The 20,161-nt window shown below is 37.9% G+C and overlaps 4 protein-coding genes and 1 long non-coding RNA gene across 9 annotated transcripts in view; 2 read left to right on the forward strand and 3 right to left on the reverse strand.

The window, feature by feature from the left end:
• Window positions 1–20,161, reverse strand: part of LOC106650308 (gamma-aminobutyric acid receptor alpha-like) — a 46,690-nt gene that overhangs the window by 19,157 nt on the left and 7,372 nt on the right. The window contains exon 2 of the mRNA XM_014368236.2: window positions 2,891–3,153. Coding sequence (XP_014223722.2) covers window positions 2,891–3,153 — 263 coding nt within the window. The remainder of the gene's footprint in view (window positions 1–2,890; window positions 3,154–20,161) is intronic.
• On the reverse strand, window positions 8,303–8,798 carry LOC106650508 (late histone H2B.L4-like). Its single transcript, XM_014368537.2, has one exon. The coding sequence runs from the start codon at window positions 8,735–8,737 to the stop codon at window positions 8,357–8,359; it is 381 nt and encodes a 126-aa protein (XP_014224023.1). The 5' UTR covers window positions 8,738–8,798; the 3' UTR covers window positions 8,303–8,356.
• LOC106650507 (histone H2A-beta, sperm-like) lies at window positions 9,042–9,531 on the forward strand. Its single transcript, XM_014368536.2, has one exon. The coding sequence runs from the start codon at window positions 9,087–9,089 to the stop codon at window positions 9,483–9,485; it is 399 nt and encodes a 132-aa protein (XP_014224022.1). The 5' UTR covers window positions 9,042–9,086; the 3' UTR covers window positions 9,486–9,531.
• LOC106650506 (histone H3.3-like) lies at window positions 11,017–11,588 on the reverse strand. The gene has a single exon (XM_014368535.2). The coding sequence runs from the start codon at window positions 11,537–11,539 to the stop codon at window positions 11,108–11,110; it is 432 nt and encodes a 143-aa protein (XP_014224021.1). The 5' UTR covers window positions 11,540–11,588; the 3' UTR covers window positions 11,017–11,107.
• Window positions 14,285–15,834, forward strand: LOC106650509. Of its 5 annotated transcripts, none has more exons than XR_002763614.1 (5): window positions 14,285–14,458; window positions 14,515–14,677; window positions 14,906–15,017; window positions 15,088–15,203; window positions 15,291–15,834. It is a non-coding gene; the product is annotated as an uncharacterized LOC106650509 (long non-coding RNA). The 5 variants fall into 5 exon arrangements; XR_002763615.1 differs by having other exon boundaries at window positions 14,536–14,677; XR_002763613.1 differs by having other exon boundaries at window positions 14,285–14,422; window positions 14,499–14,677.

Genomic DNA, 20,161 nt, shown 5'->3' on the forward strand with positions numbered 1-20,161 from the left:
TAGAATGAAAGCAGAGCAGTCAGGCTTTAATTCAAGACCAAAAAAATAGAATTTAACCGAATATTTTCAAAATCAACGACTCCAAATGAAAAGTTGTTTTTTTGCTTTCTCATAGAGGAAGCTCTTTGATAGGCTTGAAATCGAGATTTGGAACTAGACGTCGTTGGACAATTTGGTTTACATATTTGGAAACTACATTGAATTACCAACAAATATCTGTATGAGTGATCGTCTGGTAGTTAGGACACTAGACAGTAAATCAAATTTTAAAAATACGAATTTTCATGTTCATAACCGATGCCTTTTATTAATATCATTTTTTATGAGGAAGCTCTTTGCCAATAAATTGGCAGCGGTTTTTTGTCTCGACTATTTCTCTTGCCATTTTAGTTAGAAGGGGCGTAGAAACATATGGATTTGTAGGTTTTGACTATTTAAATCCTTTTTTTGTTACATTTTCCTACGAGCTTTTTTCACAAACATACAGCCCTTTTACTGTGAAAACGACCTTTTTAGTCGTTCGCATATGTACAGCGGGTTCAAGGGGGCCTAGAAAAAAATTTTATGTACAAAAAAGGTTGGTTATTATGTGTACAATCGGAAGCCATAGTTACGATCCGTTTCTGAGAAATTTTTTTTCGATTTTTTATGCACGTTAAACCACCAACGCTCAAAGTGACGAAATTTTTTTTTTTAGATCGATGCAATTTTTTTCTCGTGCTTAGGGCCTTGAAAAGACTCTGAGTGGAGAAAAACGTGCAAAAAAGGAATGAAAATGGCTTTTTTTCGTTATTTTAGGCATTTTTGGCTTGTTTATGACCTTTTTTACACGTTTTTTGCCACATATTGTTGTCTAAATTGCGTTAAACTATAAGACCCATTACAAAACTTTATCAGGCAGTAGTTGACATCTTTGGGAAGCTTTTTACATAGTTTAGGAAATGAAAGTCCGGTTCGAACTCGAGTAGATTTCTTGTTTAGTGTTTTTTTCAACTTCTGAAAGCTTTCCACTTTTCTAGATAGCTTCAATCACTTTGGCATTTTTTTTTTCTGAAAATTTGGATAATTCCCAACAAAAAAGTTGCTGGGCACTTTTACTTTTGAATCATTCTACTTTAATCCAGGAATTATTTTAATATTTGTAATTTTGCATGAATTTCAAAAAAACCCTAAAATGGCTAACTTTGGGCCTCGGAAAAAGTGTCATAGAAGGCCCCAATTATTCTAAAAAATTTTTTGGACAAATTTGACATCAAATACAAGTTTTTTATATTTGCAGAAAAAAAATTTTTTCCCACTCTAACCTAAAATACGCAACTTTGCCGCTAATTTTAGGCTCTCGTAGGAAAAAATAGTATCTCAAACTGGTGCAGATATGGTTTTTTAACAAAACTCGTTACAGCACTCGCCTTCGGCTCGTGCTATAATCCCTCGTTTTGCTAAAAAACCATATGTGCACCCGTTGAGAAATATACTATTTCGGGCCATTCGATTTGACAGAAAATCAGCCATATATTGACTTGTAATTTTTAAGTCCTTGTCAAGATGATTTTGATAATATTTAATCAATATTTAATCAATGATCCTTTAGGTCTCAAAATTTTCATAATTAAATTACTTTCCACTCAAGTGCAGCAGATTTTTTATTTAGTTATTTTTTAAATCTACTAATCTCCATAGACCGATTTCGACGTACAAATTAATGCCCTTTTAGAACGTCACTGTACTATATTTAAGACGAGAAGGAGAGATGATGTTTCGTTAAGTTAAATCTATCAAGTTCTTGGGTTATTTTGTATTCAATGAATCATGACCAATTACATAATATATGGATAAACATGATTCTATTATATTCTATTATGTCTCAACATCTAAAATTGTTCAAAATTTAAATATTTCATAAATATGTTTTATAATATTCTTACTCCTCCAACATTTCTTAAAATTTCTTTGAAACAATCTAAAACCGACTGCGCGTTAGATTAGAGGAACGAAGATAGTCATAATTCGTAAATATTCGAGAAAGCTGTAAACACGAGCGATAGAACGGTGACCACAACGATACGTGCTTGCTACGGCAAAGTCTTTTTTTCATTCTATCGAATCATTACCTTAAACTAAATATAATTTCAATACGTTATAATCCTTAAAAATAAAAACTCGATGTGTAGAGCCATACAGCAGAGACCAACTGGATTGTCTTCTTCTCATGCGATGTCTCGCGGTATCAACAAGTACCTTTGTTATGTGTTATATGAATTATGTTTTTGATTGTAAGTTTACTTCGACATATACATGTGCAATTGCATACGTATTAAAATCATTCGCAACGAGAGGAAATTTACAACGGCCAAAATCGTACCGGTTATCACCAGCTTGGCTCGAAGATGCGACTTTTCGAGTAAATAAATCTTAGCGTCGTTTCGTTCGATCGACGATCCACGCGCGGTTAACGTGAAAAATCGAAAGAGAAATTATTGTCTTGCGCCGCGGTCAAGCGAGCTCTCGATCGAGCCGCGTGAATTCTCGTTTCGTTACGAGAATTCCGCGCAGATCGTACAGCTAGCGCGCACGAGGAATTTTATAACGCTCGAGTAATTATCAATCGCCGAAGAAAAGGCTGCTGCCGCGCGACCAGAAATGCAGATGCGATTCGAGTCTTCGTTCTAGTGGAAAACTAATAAAAGCCACCGCGCCGAGGCTCCGCTAATATTCAAATCGATCGGAATAGCCGCAACGGCTTAATTGTTTTTCGATGAAAAAAGGGGGAGAAGAAAAAATACGGGAAAAAAGGGCAAACGCAAACTTACAAGGTGAAAAAGAGGATGCATATACCATACAAAGTAAATATATGTCATGTGCATAAGTCGTATACGTGCTGAGAATTTACCTTTTCCGTGAGTCGGCAGCTGACTGTTCTCGTAGTTCATGAGAAGATTCTCCAATACCATGGTGATATTGCGCGACACGACGTCCTTGTTGGTGCCTCGGGCCAAACGAATCTCGTGTGGCGTCCGCACGACTGCAGTAGTATTGCTCGTTGCACCGCCGCTGCTGCCGCTCGAGAAGTGACGATGATGGCCGCCGAACTCGTGCGAGAAACTTCGATTTCTGCAGAAGCTCATCGGTACCAGTAGTAGTATCGCCACCAGCCTGTCGATCGACAAGTGCGAATAATATAAAATCGAGCTTTCTGCCATTTTATTTATTCAGCTGAGCGAAGCGAAGTCCTGCTATTGTTAAAAAACAGAACGGCTTTGTAAACACGATATTATCTCAATGACCGTTCAACCGATTGCGTCCAAATTTTTATGATACCTTTTTAGCGACCCGAAGATGTGCTTTATAAATTTTGGAATCGATACGATCATTATTCATCTCTCTACCAACCCGTAAACTTTTTTAGAGGGTGCTCACGGTATATTCATCGGAATTTTTGTATTAATACATTGAACTCGTACCCAAATGATATGATTTAAGTGTCTGGTGGATCAAATAAATCAGAAACCAGTTTTATCATCCCTTAACGTCTTCAAATTTGTTCTCACAATTGCGTTTAAATCTATCTGATGTCCACTAAACTCTACAAAATGATTCGTACTTATCAATTACCCTATCGATACCATTGATTTACAAATAGATAGTCCTTGGGAAAATAAACCTGCCTACACGTAATATACTGAATTAATCATTGAACTCGTGAAAGTCAGTAAAAATTCTCTAATCATTATTGTTTACTTTAGCATAAGAGTAACCAATGCTTATAATCATATTTCAGGTTGAATTGTGTATTGTTTTTGTTGCAATCATGGTAAAAATATGTACACCACTATTGTTTGCATTTGGATCTATGCACTTTACAATGAGAAAGCTTTCCATGACATTGTTTTGTCTTAAAGAGCGATATCCTACTGTTACATCTGAAAAGTTCGATACAGCTGATAATGAGTACATAATTTGCAGGTACTATTTATTGTTCTTATAAATAAATAAAAAATAGAAGCTGATAAACATTTCCTTTTATTGCTTATTCAATTTTAATTTTTAAGATGATATGTAAAATATATGCATATACTTTTTATTTATTGTAGATAAGAAATGATCTTTGCTAGCAAAAAGTTAGTATGCAATCACACAATTCATACTTCTTGTTCGCGATCATGGTTTCAACATGAACAAACACACTCCACCTACAGACTAAATATTTTAAGACCAACTACAACACCTCAACTTTAAAGGCAGCAAAAAACCATCAATCTACACTAGCTCTAAGACTTATAGAATATCAACGTAACGGTATTAGTCTTTTTTTTTTACTTCTCATACTTTAACTAATAAAAAAAAATTATTTATTTTAGAAACAGGTCCTCCACCTCAATTTCATGTTTCTACTTATTAGACTCATTCAACAAAATTCATCTTTTTTAAAATAAATAGCTGTTTATTTATGATTTCAATGTCATCGTTTGTATAAATCTTGCAATTTACATAAAGAAATTATAATTACTTGAACAATTTTCTTATAAAAAAACGTCATCATTTTGCGCTGACGGTACGACAGGTGTACTCGGATAGATATTCCTCAGGTGTTGCTGCCTAACACACTGATGTCGCATACCATGGAATGAGGCAGGCAACAACGAAATACATAATTACATGTTGATAGAAAAAATAGATCGAGGAGATATACAGATATACAGCCTCAAAAATTTACAATTTCTAAAATCATGCCTGTTGACAGTGTCTGATAGTTCTCAAAATGTTAGCGTTATATAAAAAAACAAAATGAAATTATTCTGATAATTGCAGGTTATTGATAAAAGTGATAATAAGGATAGTTCAGAGAAAGAATCTGATTCCAAGCCTTTAGTCGCTCATTATGACAGTGATTCAATTGAAAGTAATACTGATTGTTCAACTTCACTTAAGATTCGGATTCCAAGCCCAATGAAGTATTGAATGTTAAATAACAGAATATAACCACTGATTTAAAAGTGTTGAAAATCATGATAAAAGTATATCACAAAAAAACTATATTGGTTTATAATGCATAGATGTTCGTCAAGGATTCTGTCGCAGGGGAACTATGGAATCGAAAGCTGCTTATATTAATATACCTTTTTCCAAAAATGAAATTATTGCTGATACCGTTCTTGAGCCTAAAGAAGTGAATGATTTAGCTTCTATTGATCAAGGCAAATGAAAAAATATTTAGAGACAATTTTAATGATATTACTCAGTTTGGTCAGACAGCTTTGCTACCTGAAAAAATGGATGAATCTAAATTATCACCTTTGGAAAGCACACTTGTAAGATAAATTGACAAAGCACCCGATGTAGAAACTGTACCTAATCAGGAAACAATGAAGATAAGAGAGCCTCATGAAACTTCTTTCACCTGAAATACTCACTGAAAAGCATAATCTGCACATATCAAATCAATTGGAAAGGTAATGATCATCATAAATGGATTCTTCTGTGCAATGGTGGTGATCAAGATTGCTATTGTTCTTGTTTAAGGCCTATGTGAACTTGTGGGCCATCAAGAGGTTCTAGTTTGGATGACGATTATAATTCAAGCGGCGGATCTAGCACATATAAACCTTGCTCTGAGTGAGCCTGTTTATCAACTAAGAGAAAGATAAACCACAAATCCTTCCTACAACTTTACTGAAGACAATGAATTGATCAAAGCTGCTATCACAGATTTTGAATCTTGAAAAGTAAGTTGAAATCACTAAAAAATATCAAGTTAACTATTATAACTGTATAAAAATACCTTAATGCATTACCTGTTCCACTAGCAACACTCATGAAATGAGGGGAAAATGAAATTGCTGAAGAAGAATTGAACTGGTACACATACTTGTGGAAGAAAAAGTCACCTCAATTCTATGCCATCTAATAGTAACAAGGTTTGTTTGATTTAAAGCATAATTAAAAATTAATGATTTAATTGATCCTAAGACCATTTATTTTTTTTAGGAGTGAAAGAAAGCATTGAGAAAAACTGAGGATGGTGGTGTACTGGACTCTGCAACAGCACAAACTGCATTGCACAAAGCTGCTGCAAAGATAGCAATACAACAATCTTTCGTACCAGCATTTTCTGTTGGTTCTGCGCAAAATGCTCCTCCAGCACTTGGAGGTGATGGTCTGGCTAAGCAAATTCTTGTTTAAGAAAGTGGAAATCAACGTAAACGTAAACGCGGTAGTGAAATGTTCGAGGTCTTTCAGCTCATGTTTGGACAATGTGCTCAGGTAAATTTACTTTAATCAATTTGAACACTCAATCATAGACTTCTCGTTATAAAAAAAAATGATAACAAATGTAAATACTGATGTATAAAATTTAATGCTTTTTCATCAAAGGTAAGTATAGTAGTACATGGACGACGAGATATTGGTTTGCAACAATACCTGGCTTCGGAAAAAAGTATAACTAATCAACAACCTACATCGATCTTGCAACCAATGATATTCAATCACACAGCAGTCAAGCAGTGGCGACCATATGTCGCAAGCACAGCAGTTTTACTCAGTGAATTAATCTTAGATAGCAACGAATTTTTTGAAACTTGCATTCAAGAAATCGCTCAAAAAAGTTTTGGATCACTAAGAATTGGGGTAAATAAGCAACGACAGATGGAGTTGGTTCATTTTTGTGAATTTAGTATGAAATATGAATTTGTTGCTAGTCGATACTTGGTACGTGTAAATTTCATTTTGTTAGACCCTATATACTCTATGTTTATACAGGTACTTAAAATTTTTAATTATATAGCCATAGAAATATAAACAAAAATTAAATTTATGAACAACAGTGACGAAATGAATAAAAAAAAGGAATATGTACAAAAATAATTCATGGAAAATGAATAGTTAAAAAATAAATAATGATGATAAAAAATGAATGAAAATAAAGAGTTGTAAAAACAAATAATAAAAATGAAAAAAAAAACATGCAAGAGTAATCAGAAATTGAATGTCAATAGAAAAACTACAAATAAAAAAGCTAAATAAAGAAACTGAAAGAATTTAATGATTAATTGAAAAAAAATTCATGAATATTATCACTTATCAAAATTAAACGATCACATATTTTTTCTATTTATTTATAATTTTATCGACTCCTCAATTAAGATTCTCATTATTTCTGAATTGAAAAAGATTTTATTGTCAAATATAAAAAATTAACATAGCTACAAGATTCACGTTATTTGCGATAATTTGTCGCATTTTCGCAATTCGCCTTACGATTTAAAACAGTTCATTTTTTGGAACTAATTTCTATGGTGTTTATTTCACTGCAATGTAATTTTATTGGCACGCACATAAGTTATATTACTATAAAACTGAGATTCACGTTATCACATCATACATTCATATAAAATAATATCGATTCATGTAAAATGTGGGGTGCGAACCACCTCAATAAGATCGACGACGTTTGCACTCATTAATACGCTGTTTAAGAGTTTCAGAATCTCGTGTTATAATATAAGCTTCAGTTATTTTGTTTTTCACCCAAGAAAGAATGAGTTAAGTAACGTTGTTTTACAATGGAAAGTCAACGAACAATTTTATCGATTACCGAAGAATAAATCGGTATGAAGTCACATTTCGATCGTTACCAGAGAAAATTTCTAAAAATTTCAATAATTTAGTATTAGGTCCGCGAGGAAATAATTTGTTGTATTTACTCATGATATTGAGTCAAATCAGAGAGTAAAAAATATTATAAGACTTCTCGTTGTAATGACACTTAATCAGTCACCGACAACAATAGTTGAAATAAATTAAGTTGAAAGTTACCTTCTAGATACGGATAAAAATATGTTATTTTTGTGATTCATCGACATTTTAAAGACAAAAGTGATGTCGTTTGCATTTCAAATAATTCGATGATAAAATTAAAGTATCATTCATATACATCACTTCATACATTTCCATTCAAGGTTAACTGATCATATGGCTGTATTCTTATTTTGTGTTCAACGTTCATTACTCCCAGATATCAGAATGTTTACCTTGATCAAAGCGTAAGATGTATAATCTCGAGTGAGATTATTATTTATTCGCTGGGTTATGTCAATTTTCCAGCTAGAAATTCTCTCATTTCACGATGTGTCCGATTATCTTTTTATTTATCGAACATTTGTAAATTACACTCGTACGTATAAAGTATTAGGGATGTGGAATTGAAGGAAATTTCAAAGAGTTGTCAGTGCTGCTTTTATCGAGCACTTGAACTCATGTTTTGTCAACGAACAGTAGTTTCCAACGTCAAAGAAACGATTGGTGGCCCTAAAAAGGGCCGATTAGTTCTGAAATTCAGAACGCTAAGTCAGATGAATTACTTGGCGCTATTGTACTTGGTGACGGCTTTGGTCCCTTCGCTGATCGCGTGCTTGGCCAGCTCTCCCGGCAACAGAAGTCTGACGGCCGTTTGGATCTCCCGAGACGTGATGGTGGACTTTTTCGAGTAGGCAGCGAGACGGGAGGCCTCCGTGGCGATGCGCTCGAAGATGTCGTTGACCAAACTGTTCATGATGCTCATGGCCTTGGAGGAGACACCGGTGTCTGGGTGAACCTGCTTCAGGACCTTGTAGAGGTAGATGCCGAAGCTCTCTTTGCGTGACTTTCTCTTGACCTTCTTGTCCGTGCGGGAGATGTTCTTCCTCGCCACAGTCGTCTCCTTCTTAATGGACTTTCCGGTCGAAGCTTTGGGAGCCATTTTCGTCTTTTTCTATCTCTCTGGGTCTCTCTGGATATTCGTTACGTCAGCAACGAGTGACAGTCAGCGATTTGATGGGAGCGTGCGACGCGTTCGAGCTATTTATGCGAGCAAGCTCGTCGCGGCCCCACCAGTCGGACTGCCATCTATCGCGTTAGAGGGGGAACAGCTCGCGGAACGGGGGATCCGACAGCTCTCTCGACTTTCCCACTCTTTCAACCGGTCGAGAGACCGGCCACGCACGATTCGGCTGCGATTATAAAACTGCTTGACCAGCCAGACTGGGCTCATTCGTCTGCTCGCAAGCCGATCAAGCGCCTTCTCCGTCACATATCAAAACCGCTCGAAGATGTCTGGAAGTCAAGGAAAATACGTCAGCATGGGCAAGGTGCCGAAAAGCGGAAAAAAGAGGTCTCGATCGATGAGGGCCGGACTCCAGTTCCCGGTGGGCAGGCTACATCGTCAGCTGCGCAAGGGCAGATACTCGAAGCGAGTCGGCACCGGAGCTCCCATCTACATGGCTGCCGTCATCGAGTACTTGGCCGCCGAGGTCCTGGAGCTGTCGGGAAACGCGGCCCGCGACAACAAGAAGACGAGGATCATCCCGAGGCACTTCCAGCTGGCAGTCCGCAACGACGACGAGCTGAGCAAGCTACTGGCAGGCGTCACCGTGGCCCAGGGTGGTGCGGTGCCTTTCATCCACTCGACTCTTCTACCGGTGAGGCGGACCGCCATTAAGAAGGAATAATTATATCCACGACTACTACGTCAAAATCAGCCCTTTTCAGGGCTCATAATTTATTAACAACGTTTTGAACAAACAATTCGACTCTCGTTATAGCTGCGCGTTCGTGTAGTTGGCTATTATTGAGAAATTTCTGTCGAGTCCAATAAAGCAAAAATACCGTAACTTTTCAATATTGATTTTAACAGATACATCAAGGACAGATGAAAATCTCGGCTCATTATTGACACAAATTCAAACTCGTACACTTGATTTTTAATCGAAAATTCACGCAATATCTGTACATCGATATTTGAAAAGTATATCATAAATCTTTATCGATGTTTTCATGCAGGTGTACAATAAGAAAATGGATCGATCAATTCAAAATTTCCATTTCTTTGTCGGCGTCCATTAAAAGTATCAAACCATCTGTTTAAAAATATTGATGATGGTTTCAAACTCTAAACAGCTTCAGTAGATATCTCTCTGCTTTGCTCGCGACGATGTTATGTTGGAAACTTATGAATATCTATACGAACAAATTCGTCTAAAGTAAGAGTATGTATGCTAGCCAAGGTCACTCGATAATTTTTCGCGTTTTCGCAATTCATACATGTCATTCATCAGATTGTAAATGTCGAATATTATACGTCAGCAGTAAAGTAGCCAAACAGTTTGTATCTACTGGGAATTTCGCAGTGTTGACTCTCGAAGGCCGAGGCCGCTCGTTTGACTGCGGCCATACATTCGTTAGACGACGGTCATAATATTGAATTTGACATTATGCTCTCTGAAGAATACAAGAAAATTTCTAGAGTTCAAGGACATTATCGGTACATCGTAATAGCGCCAGTAAACGTACGAATTTTTGTCTTCTTGTATCGTTTCCAAGCATTGGTAAACTGCGTACTTAATGACTGTATGTGACTGTAAGTGATACAATTGTGTACGATAATAATCAAAATATATGGCTCACTACAGACTGCGAGGGTAGCTATAAATAGCCTTGAAGAAATAGTTAAATTCGAATATTAATAGATACATCGCAAAAAGTATTAACACAGAAATATTCGATTTGTTTATTGCTAAGTCAGTTTATTAACTGACAGTAGAAACTGCTCCTTAAATTAATTTTTGTTGAATGAAAAGTATACATTTAACTTGAATTAATATCTCCAAGAATAAATAATATAAGAGGAATAAGCTTGAAATCGTCTTCTAACTTGTGCCCGTATAGTTTATTATGATCAAAGGAAAAAAGTAAAACCGAATTGAATGAGGTAACGCATAGATACGACTATGTCACAGTGAAATTGAAAAAATATTTTCATCACTGATATCATATTTTACCAAGTTTATAAATTAATGTGAATGAATAATAGACTTTGAAGTTAATTAACTAGATCTCTCTCATCGAAAACGAAAATGTAACTCTTTATAATGTTTATGAGAAAAAATGTTGACTGTTGTTGATTGAAATGAATTTCAATCAAGGTCAACCGAGGTGTGAAAAGCAAATCAAAGATTTGTTCTTACGTTTGAATGAATTTGGTAGCCCTAAAAAGGGCTGTTTAATTTTCGTTGTAGTGTTTTACATTCTGTCATGTAATGTAAAAGTTGGCGTAACTTTATTTTTCATAATTTTACGCTCGCTCACGACGAATTCTTATGGCCAACTGTATGTCCTTGGGCATGATCGTGACTCGCTTGGCGTGGATAGCGCAGATATTGGTATCCTCGAAGAGGCCGACGAGGTAAGCCTCGGCACATTCTTGAAGAGCCATCACAGCAGAGCTCTGGAAACGCAAGTCAGTCTTGAAATCTTGGGCGATTTCACGGACCAAACGCTGGAAGGGCATTTTGCGGATGAGAAGCTCGGTGCTCTTCTGGTAACGTCTGATTTCACGAAGAGCAACGGTGCCGGGCCTGTAGCGATGGGGCTTCTTGACTCCTCCGGTTGACGTCGGCGGTTTTTGCATACGCTTGCCAGGATGCTTGAATACGGCCATTGTTTTGCGTGGGGCCTTGCCTCCGATTGTCGTCGATTTGCGGGCTGTCTGCTTGGTGCGGGCCATTTTCGTAGAGAATTCGTGGAAAATTCGTGCGTAGATAAGTATACCAGACGAGAATAGGTACTACAGATCCGAGCTGGCAGCTCTCACCTTATATATGCGCGCCTAGGGGTCAGGTGTTCGCAGCGTTGCGAGAAACTGAGGTAGGGGGTCCCTCGTCTATCCCACCTGACTGCCTATGAAAATCGGTCAGTCGAGGCTCGACTTGAAAATTTCAAGGTTTTTTGCGTAGCTTACTCTAACGATTCGAACCCAATTATGTCAGGCTAGGAAAGTGAAATCCTATTCAAGGCCTCAATTCAAGGTATCGGAAAAGCGGCCATCCATCGCCCTGCTTGCCGAGGCGGAGTCGAACGGGTCTCCGGGTTTATCTACGACGACAGAAAATAGTACGAGTTGAGAACGTCGTTTGAGACGCCGTCACTTACACCGAGCACGCCAGACGCGAAACGATCGCAGTCGTGGAAATTTTATTTGCTCTGAAAAGACAAGGCCGCGTCCTCTGTGGATTCCGATCGTGAATTCATTTTAACCTGACCGAAAACAAAATATATCGGTTCTCTTTCAGAGCCATGACTATTTTATGACATAGAACAATTGAATTTACATAAACACAGACCATTCTACACATTGACCATTCAAAAATCTAGACAGACAGTGTAAAAATCGCACTAATAAACTCGATAGGAAAAAATTCAGTCCTATCATTTTAACACAGGACTACGGCACCTTATTGCCTCTCAAGTTTATTTAGACTTTTTGCGCTGGGGCGACGATATGCTCGTTTAATAATCACAAGTCTCACGACGTTCAAACTTAAACTAGATTTATTTAAACTATGAATTTGTATGCTAGAAAAACTATCTACCTCACATTAAGATAGCACCAAAATCAAAATTTCAAGTCTTATATTAGCAGGGAATATTTCAGGCAGAAAAATTCTTCTAAATAAAATTTTTTTCTAATATTCTAACTTAGACAGACATTTATTTAATTTTTATTAAATTTAAATTAATTTATGTTAAATTTATTTTAAATTTAAATTAAATTATTTTAATTTTTTTATTTAATTTATGGTATATGACCTTTGGTATGCAATTAATCTCATAAAGTCGATAAATTACTTTTGTTGGTCTCATAAAATCATCATTTTTGTTGCTCGTCGTATTCTAATGAGCGTTCGTATTAATAACCACGATGGTCAAATTGCCAGAGAATATCATTCGTAAATATATTCAGTGAATAAAACTAACGAAAATGTGTTGAAATATTTATCGAAAAATGTGTCAACGAACGTATGAGTAGAAGCTTGTTTAATACACGAAAGCAGTCGAGAAGCCGTAAACACAAATATCATCTATCTACGTTTGTTTTGCTTTAGTTCGGCAAGTACGAGGCGAGCAATACAAGACTCGTATTATTCTTTCGTTACAGCTAACCGAGACGAAAGCAGAATTTCGGACCAGACGCTGTGAGTAGCGATCGCGACGCCGATGGCAAAAGTCGTCGTCCATTTTGGCGCGAGCTATAAAACTCGCGCCTTTAGTCCCTACCTCTTACTTGCTTACGTTATTCGACTGTAGTAACTTATCGCAATAAGCAAATTTGAAAAATTTACCATGTCAACCGACGAAGTAGCCAAGAGGGTCGCGGAGACCGACACGAAGAAGAAGCCGGTCGCCGAGATGGTCATGGAAGCTCTGGGAAATCTCGTGGACAAGAAAGGATCGACTCTGCAAGCCATCAAGAAGTACATCGCCAGTTTTTACGTAATCGACATCAACAGGCAAGCCATATTCATTAGGAAATTTTTGAAAGCTGCCGTTGAGAAGGGGATCGTGGAGCAGGTCAAAGGCTGCGGTGCTTCCGGAAGGTTTAGAATACCCAAAGACGCCAAGGCCAAGGAAAAGAAAGGTGCCAAGGAGAGTAAAAAAACCGCCAAGAAGAAAGTCAGTCAAGCCTCCGACGATGACAAAAGCAGTTCGGAAGAGCAAGAGGAGGAGGAGCCAGCCGAGAAACCAGAGGCCCCTGCGAAAAAAGCTGAAAAGACAGTGAAAAAACAGCCCGCAACTGCAAAGAAGTCGGAAAAGCCAACGAAAAAAGGGGCTGACGCTGCCAAAACGGCCAAAAAGTCTGAGGAAAAAGTGACTGCGACCAAGAAAGTCAAGAAGACAACGACCGATGACAAGAAAGTCGTTAAAAAACCAACCACAGAGAAGAAGGTCAAGGCCCCGAAGGAAGCTACCAAGCCCGAGAAAGCAGCAGTCCCAAAGAAGACTACCAAAGCGACGGTTTCTACGAAAATTGAGAAATCTGGAAAATCATCGGTTAAAGTGGCCAAGGCTCCAAAAGTGAAAAAAGCAGCCAAAGCCAACAATTAAAATGTCTATCTCCGTACCCTATAATTCTCCCGTAAACTAAAAAAACAAAACAACCGGCCCTTTTTAGGGCCCCCAAAATATTCAAACGTAGAACGAACTAGTTTTGCTTGGTTTTAAAACAATACAACATCGCACTTTCGAAATGGGTTTTCATTAATATTTGAATAAAGAAATAAATCACCTACTCTTAATTGAAAATAATCATAATCTAAATTATAAATAATATATTACTTTAATTTTAATCGTCTTAATATGAAGGCAGCTACATTCAATATAGAGGGAGGAACAGTGACAAGCAAGCGAATCGACTGTGACCTTCGAGCGAATTGATGGGAGCGTCAGCATACTCGGCAGTCAGATATAATACCTCGGACCGTAGCCAGCGAGATAAGTCAATCGTATTTTCTTCCGATGCGCGCGAGTCAATGCGCCAAGTCGACGTCTCCTCGACAACTCGTTCAAGTTCATTGATTCAAGTATACGACTAAGTTTGCTCGTTCGATAGGTAACCAAGGATGTCGCACGCAAGTGTTAAAAAATTGTGAGTACGCAAATAACATCTTTCATTGCAATTATCATAGAGTTCCAATGAAATAGGAATTCCTCGGTGTATCGTAGTACACATCTGCGACAACGGCCAGTCGTCAGTTGAGCATGGAAAAGTATCGCCAACGAGCAGTCACGGGGTCACATCGCTGTGTAATATGCGAGTAATGTGTACAGCTATTTAATTGCTAGTATAACGAAATCAAATTCGTTGGTAAGCCAGTGTTTACAAATTGCTGAACTTGAGGCATAGTGTTGACTACTCGAGACGTTTAACCTCGAATATTTTTTCTCGGTGTTTGAATATTTTTTCAAAATTCATATCGATTACACGCAATCAAACGTGTGATGGAAATCACAGAGAATACATTTATCTATAATATTTTTAATGCTTGCCATGTTTTTTAAACGATCGATTGATCAAATTTTAATTATTCTTCAGGGTAAAGGAGAAGCCGAACAATTCATAATCAGACGTTGATGACGTTAATTTTGAATGGGTGGACCCTCGTAAAGCAAAAAGCTTTTTAACATTTTCGTTTTACAAACAACCAGTGAGTTTAATAATTTGAATTATTTTCTTATTTTCCACTATCAAAAACTACTACACACTTTTAATTTTAGGTAAATCATGATGAACTGATAATTTCGCAGTGCACAATCGAATCAAACTCTTCGAATCTTATATTTGTCAGAACTCATTTGAACTCCGGATTATACTCAAGAGACATATAATGACGGTAAATAATCTGACAAACTCCTTGAAAATGACATTTACCGCTAATCATTTTGATATGAACGTAATCTTAACTTTCCCATTAATGCAGTACATTTTAGTAGCTAACTCTTTGAGAGTGGGATTTGTCGCAAATCATTGTATCCAGAATAAACTAATGACAGCTCATAATCGAAGCAAACCCTAGAAGCTTAATAATTACGAGAGAAAATTCTCAAGAAATTAAAATCTCAAAATCCACTTGCATAAGGCACATAACAATGTCACACATACACATGTGAAACGTACGAATCATATTTCGCAACTAAGGTTCATCTCAAAAACCAAATCAATGAGGTGCAAAAAAGAAATTTCAAAACTCACTCTGACGTGTTGCACGATGGTATTACGTATGCATTCGATGAATTCAGAAAAAATTTCTCAAGTAAGATTGGTCCCAAAAAAATACATGAATATGGTACAAAACAGTGTCGCTTTATATGCTAGGTACACAAGAAAAAACTCGGACAAAAAGGAGTCTCAAATCCCATATCAATATCATGCATCGTTCACGCTTTATGCCCTAATCCTCTTTTATATAAATGTATAAAATGTGTATATTCAATATTTATATAAAAATGGCGATCTACAAATTATTAGTGTATTTGACTATGTATAGCTAATTTTAAAATGTCTATCACGAACATGGTATTATGAATTCCTTTGGTGTTGTGTATATTTGAATGTATGGTTTTCGCGTTGTGCATAAAGCAAGAGCATTTCTAAAAATAGTAATTTAGGTCATTTTTAGGAGTCATTTTTAGGAATACTCTTGCTTTTTGCAGAATACGTAAGATGAGTATCTTAGATAATGGATACATCAAGGGTACTTTATAAGTTGTTCTAATCTATAATTCTAAGCTGATTGATCCAATATTGTTAGGATTTGTTCCATATGAGTAGATTTCATTTCTGTAACGATATATCGAGAGGCGCATCGCGAAAAAAATTAATTCACTTAATTTTTTAAAGAGACAATTTAAATTGTGGTGAGTCCATTTTCAGTTAGATTATTCTACCTGATATGTATACACGTCCTAAATACATATAGTTATGCATTTGTATCTTGTGAAGCAGGCATTTGTATAAATTATTTTTCAAAAGGCCTCGAATAAACGATACTTACTCGACAAAAGTATTTTCATCCTTTACGTATAAAACGCAAATGGAAGAGTTTGAGCTCTCATCTACGCCGAAAAATAGCCCCTACAAAGCTCCCCGGCTTGCGTTCACCGACAAAATTACTGAATAAAAAATGTTCTAGAGTATATACATTCGCTTTTTCAGCAGTAGGCACGTTTCGCTATAGCGGACATCCTTCGACAGTGCACAGCAGTCACAGACGCGAGGAATTAATATAAAAAATGGGGGAAGAATACAGGAAGAATAAGAGAAGGATGTATTTCGGCATTTGTATGTACTTGCGTATATCATTGAGAATATTGTTAAAGCAAAGTTTTTTTACTCCAGTTCGTATACCTTTCAGCGAACATTTTTCTTTTTTCATATCGCGATTGTGCGATAGATAGAGTGTACGCGGCTACGTAGGTATATCAGTAACATTTTGACGAAAAAATATCAATTATTTTCCGCCAAAAATGAAAAAAAAGGAAAAGAAGGAAAAACTTTATTTAGAAGTGCGCGTGCGAGGATGGGAGCAGAGTGCCCGACAGCCTAGATGAGACATATATGCGATCGAATGGCGAGCATTACCGAAAATCGATGTGTAACAAGCGCAGCACGACGACGACGACACACTACTCATTGGGAGTAAGAGATATGTACAGCCGGAGCAGTGGTTACGTAAAACTATGCCGAAAATCGCCTGCGGCCGCTGCAGAGACACGGTACAACATGTATAGCTACCCGCGCACACATTTAAGGGTAGTTGATCGCTGCACATCGATGGCCTTGCAGCAGCAGCAGCTTCAAAGTGCACGTCGAGACATATCCACCTACACACACGCACACATCTCTATAGGAAGAAAAGACAGGGCAGAGCTGGCTGAGAAAGGTAGAAGGTATATATACGCGCATAGATACTACGGGCAAAGGTATAATTTGGAAAATGGTGCGCAACGCGCGCGCATACTGCCAAGTCAGCGAAGCTACTTCTCTCTTTTACTCTTTGGGGTAGGTGACGGCACAGCGATACCTACTCGATGGGTCGTTGTCTCGCGAGCGAAAATTTTTCTCGTCATGAAACAGCCGAGCGCACGACGAGACGTATTATATGATATATTCGGCGCGGACACTCAATCCCCCTCGCGAAGGTGTCTAAGGCCTCGAGAGATCCTTGCAAGCTCGCGATATGCGAATGTACTTCAGTGTATATCGTCGCCCCAGCGCAAGAACCGCACAAATAAACTTAAGGGGCAAAAACAACCTTATCCCTATGTTAAAAGGATAGGATTAAGGCACCTTTTTGCCACTTGAGTTTATTTGTGCGGTTCTTGCGCTGAGGCGACGATATTGTCAAATTTTGCGATTCATCGATCGTTTTGTCATTTCGACAACGATCTTTAACGAGTCGCAAAAGCCTGATTAATATCACATTTGAATATTATTCGTCCGGCCTCGAGAGCAGAATCAACGAATAGCGAGATAGGACTTGGTAGCATAAATCAAGCTCTCGACATGGCCGCCTTTAAACGTGCCGAAAGATACAATACAGGATTTCTATGAAGTGCAAAGAATGGCTGGGAAAAAAGAGCAGCAGCGGAGAAGCAGTCCGAGTCGGAGTCGGAAAAGTGCAGCGCACTTCGTCATTCGGCTCGCTCAATTTGCCAGCGAAAACCGCAGGATGATACGCCTCGTGCTCCTCTTCGTGGGGCTTTAGATACGATCGGAGTTCGAGCTGTATATATAGTATATAGGTAGAGTAGTTACATGCGCGCAGCAGCATAGCTCCGGCGTCGAGCGACATGGTTTCTCGCTCTCGATCCCGCAGCAGCGGAGCAACGCGTGCCGATGTGTAGGTGTACTACGACCAGATATACAGATATAAGAAGCTGGCGACGTCACCATGCTCTATACCATATAATATACGTACGTATGTAAGGTGGAGGACCACTTATACGTGAGTAAGCCTCGGATCACGTATAGCTTACAGCCAAACCTCCCCCTCTCGGACGTCTTTCAGCGTACATACTTTGCCCTTACCCATACTACACCCACGCAGCAAATAAACATACACCGCAGAATGCGCAACTCGTGCAACGGTGCACGTATGCGGCCCAAGCAGCACTGGGTATTCCACCGAGTTAAAGGGAATTTCGGATTACCGTCGACGTTGTCGTACGCTGCTGCTTCTGCGATACTCTCGTTGCAGCTCGTTAGCTACTTTTCCTTCCGAGATTTTACGAATCTCCGAGACTTTTTTACCTTTCCATTCACGATCGAAGCTCGGTCCACACAAATAGTCCTCGGACGCGTATTCAGCAACGTGGATTCGAAAAATATCAGCGCGCCCGAGCCGTTGGATTTCAGCTTATACTTACATGCGATCGAGCGACATGATGATCTTGAATTTGAGAATAAAAGGATCATCGTTGAAACGTAAGCACGACGATTGGCAAAGTTAAGGAACGAACTGCGGAACGAGTAAACACGCCTCGCACCCGAGAGCACTAAATTTTCATATACAACGCATATAGCATGAATTCTGTGATGCACGGACATAACTAATATTTATCTTGACCAAATCTTCAGCCCGACTACGATATCATATTGAATAGATCAAAGCTAACTATTCTATTTGTTCTAGCCGTTGATTAATATTCATTACCTTGCGATCAGCGAGAAACTTCCTGGAGTTACTTTCTAGAGTTAAATTCTTTACAAATGTACAGGGACGTATGAAAAGCACGAGTTGCTTCCACGCGTAAACATTTTATCGTAATTAAATTCATCGAGGCCACAGATTTTTTTTTTATATTTATTACAAAAAAAGTATCGAAATTTGTACCGATATCCGTTTGAATCGCAACTCAGTGTGGACAGAATTGTCATTCGATCATTCGCTCGAGAGCTAAGACGACTTTTTATTTTAAACAACAAATGAGAAGTGTACACAACAGATACAAAATGCAATTTCAGAAAACAGACACGTGCGCTCAGGAGGATAGGGTTTTTCTCTCCCCCATTGTACACGATACTTCCAGGCCATCAGCCACCGACGAGCATCATCTCGCGCCCAATTGGCAGAGACAAACATTTAATATCGGAATTGCTGTCCCGACGAGTGCACACATACACAAACACCAACTCTGGGCTTTATCATCCAAACGGAAGCTTATATTTTGACAGCACGAGATCGAACTCTAGATATTTATATATATTTTTGTGTTTCAAAAAGAAGACGGAAAAAAGACTTCATTTTAATCGCAGCTCTTTTTTCACTTCTGTCGTGCATTTATACAATATATCGAGTGAATTTCTCACTTTTGCGATCGCGAACTTCAGTTCGTTGCTTCAGTTGAACTTTCCGTCCTTTCAGCTACACTTTTTCGTCTGCGTCGCGTACATACGTATATGTGCATTAACGCACGAGTAGGCTTCGATTTTAAACTCCTTTTTCGCTCTCTTTGACATTTCACTAGTCCGATCGTATGAACCGAGATCTTCTCAAAAGCTTGGATGCGCCGAAATCTTTTGCTTGCTCGTCCCGGATCAAGAGAGAAATAACATCGTAGGCACGTATGATAAATTTTCATCGATTATTTTCAATTTTGAAATAAATTTTGTTTTAAATACAATCAGTTGGTCGTATATTGTCGTGATAGTGAGAGAAAAAATGAATGATTTTCTCGTTAATTTTCGATTATATTGGTAGGAATTAAGGCCGTTGGGGACCTTTAGGTCACGTTGGAGCATTAACATGATATTTGAGTATTTGCTGGTATCCAAATGATTTGTGATAAA

Source organism: Trichogramma pretiosum, unplaced genomic scaffold, assembly GCF_000599845.2.
Source record: "Trichogramma pretiosum strain Unisexual culture from Peru unplaced genomic scaffold, Tpre_2.0 scaffold3, whole genome shotgun sequence".
Classification (NCBI taxonomy): Eukaryota; Metazoa; Arthropoda; class Insecta; order Hymenoptera; family Trichogrammatidae; genus Trichogramma; species Trichogramma pretiosum.

What these genes read in the sequence shown, in the direction of transcription:
- LOC106650507 (XM_014368536.2), top strand. Translation starts at nt 9,087, where the DNA reads ATGTCTGGAAGTCAAGGAAAATACGTCAGCATGGGCAAGGTGCCGAAA.
- LOC106650506 (XM_014368535.2), bottom strand. Translation starts at nt 11,539, where the DNA reads ATGGCCCGCACCAAGCAGACAGCCCGCAAATCGACGACAATCGGAGGC.
- LOC106650508 (XM_014368537.2), bottom strand. Translation starts at nt 8,737, where the DNA reads ATGGCTCCCAAAGCTTCGACCGGAAAGTCCATTAAGAAGGAGACGACT.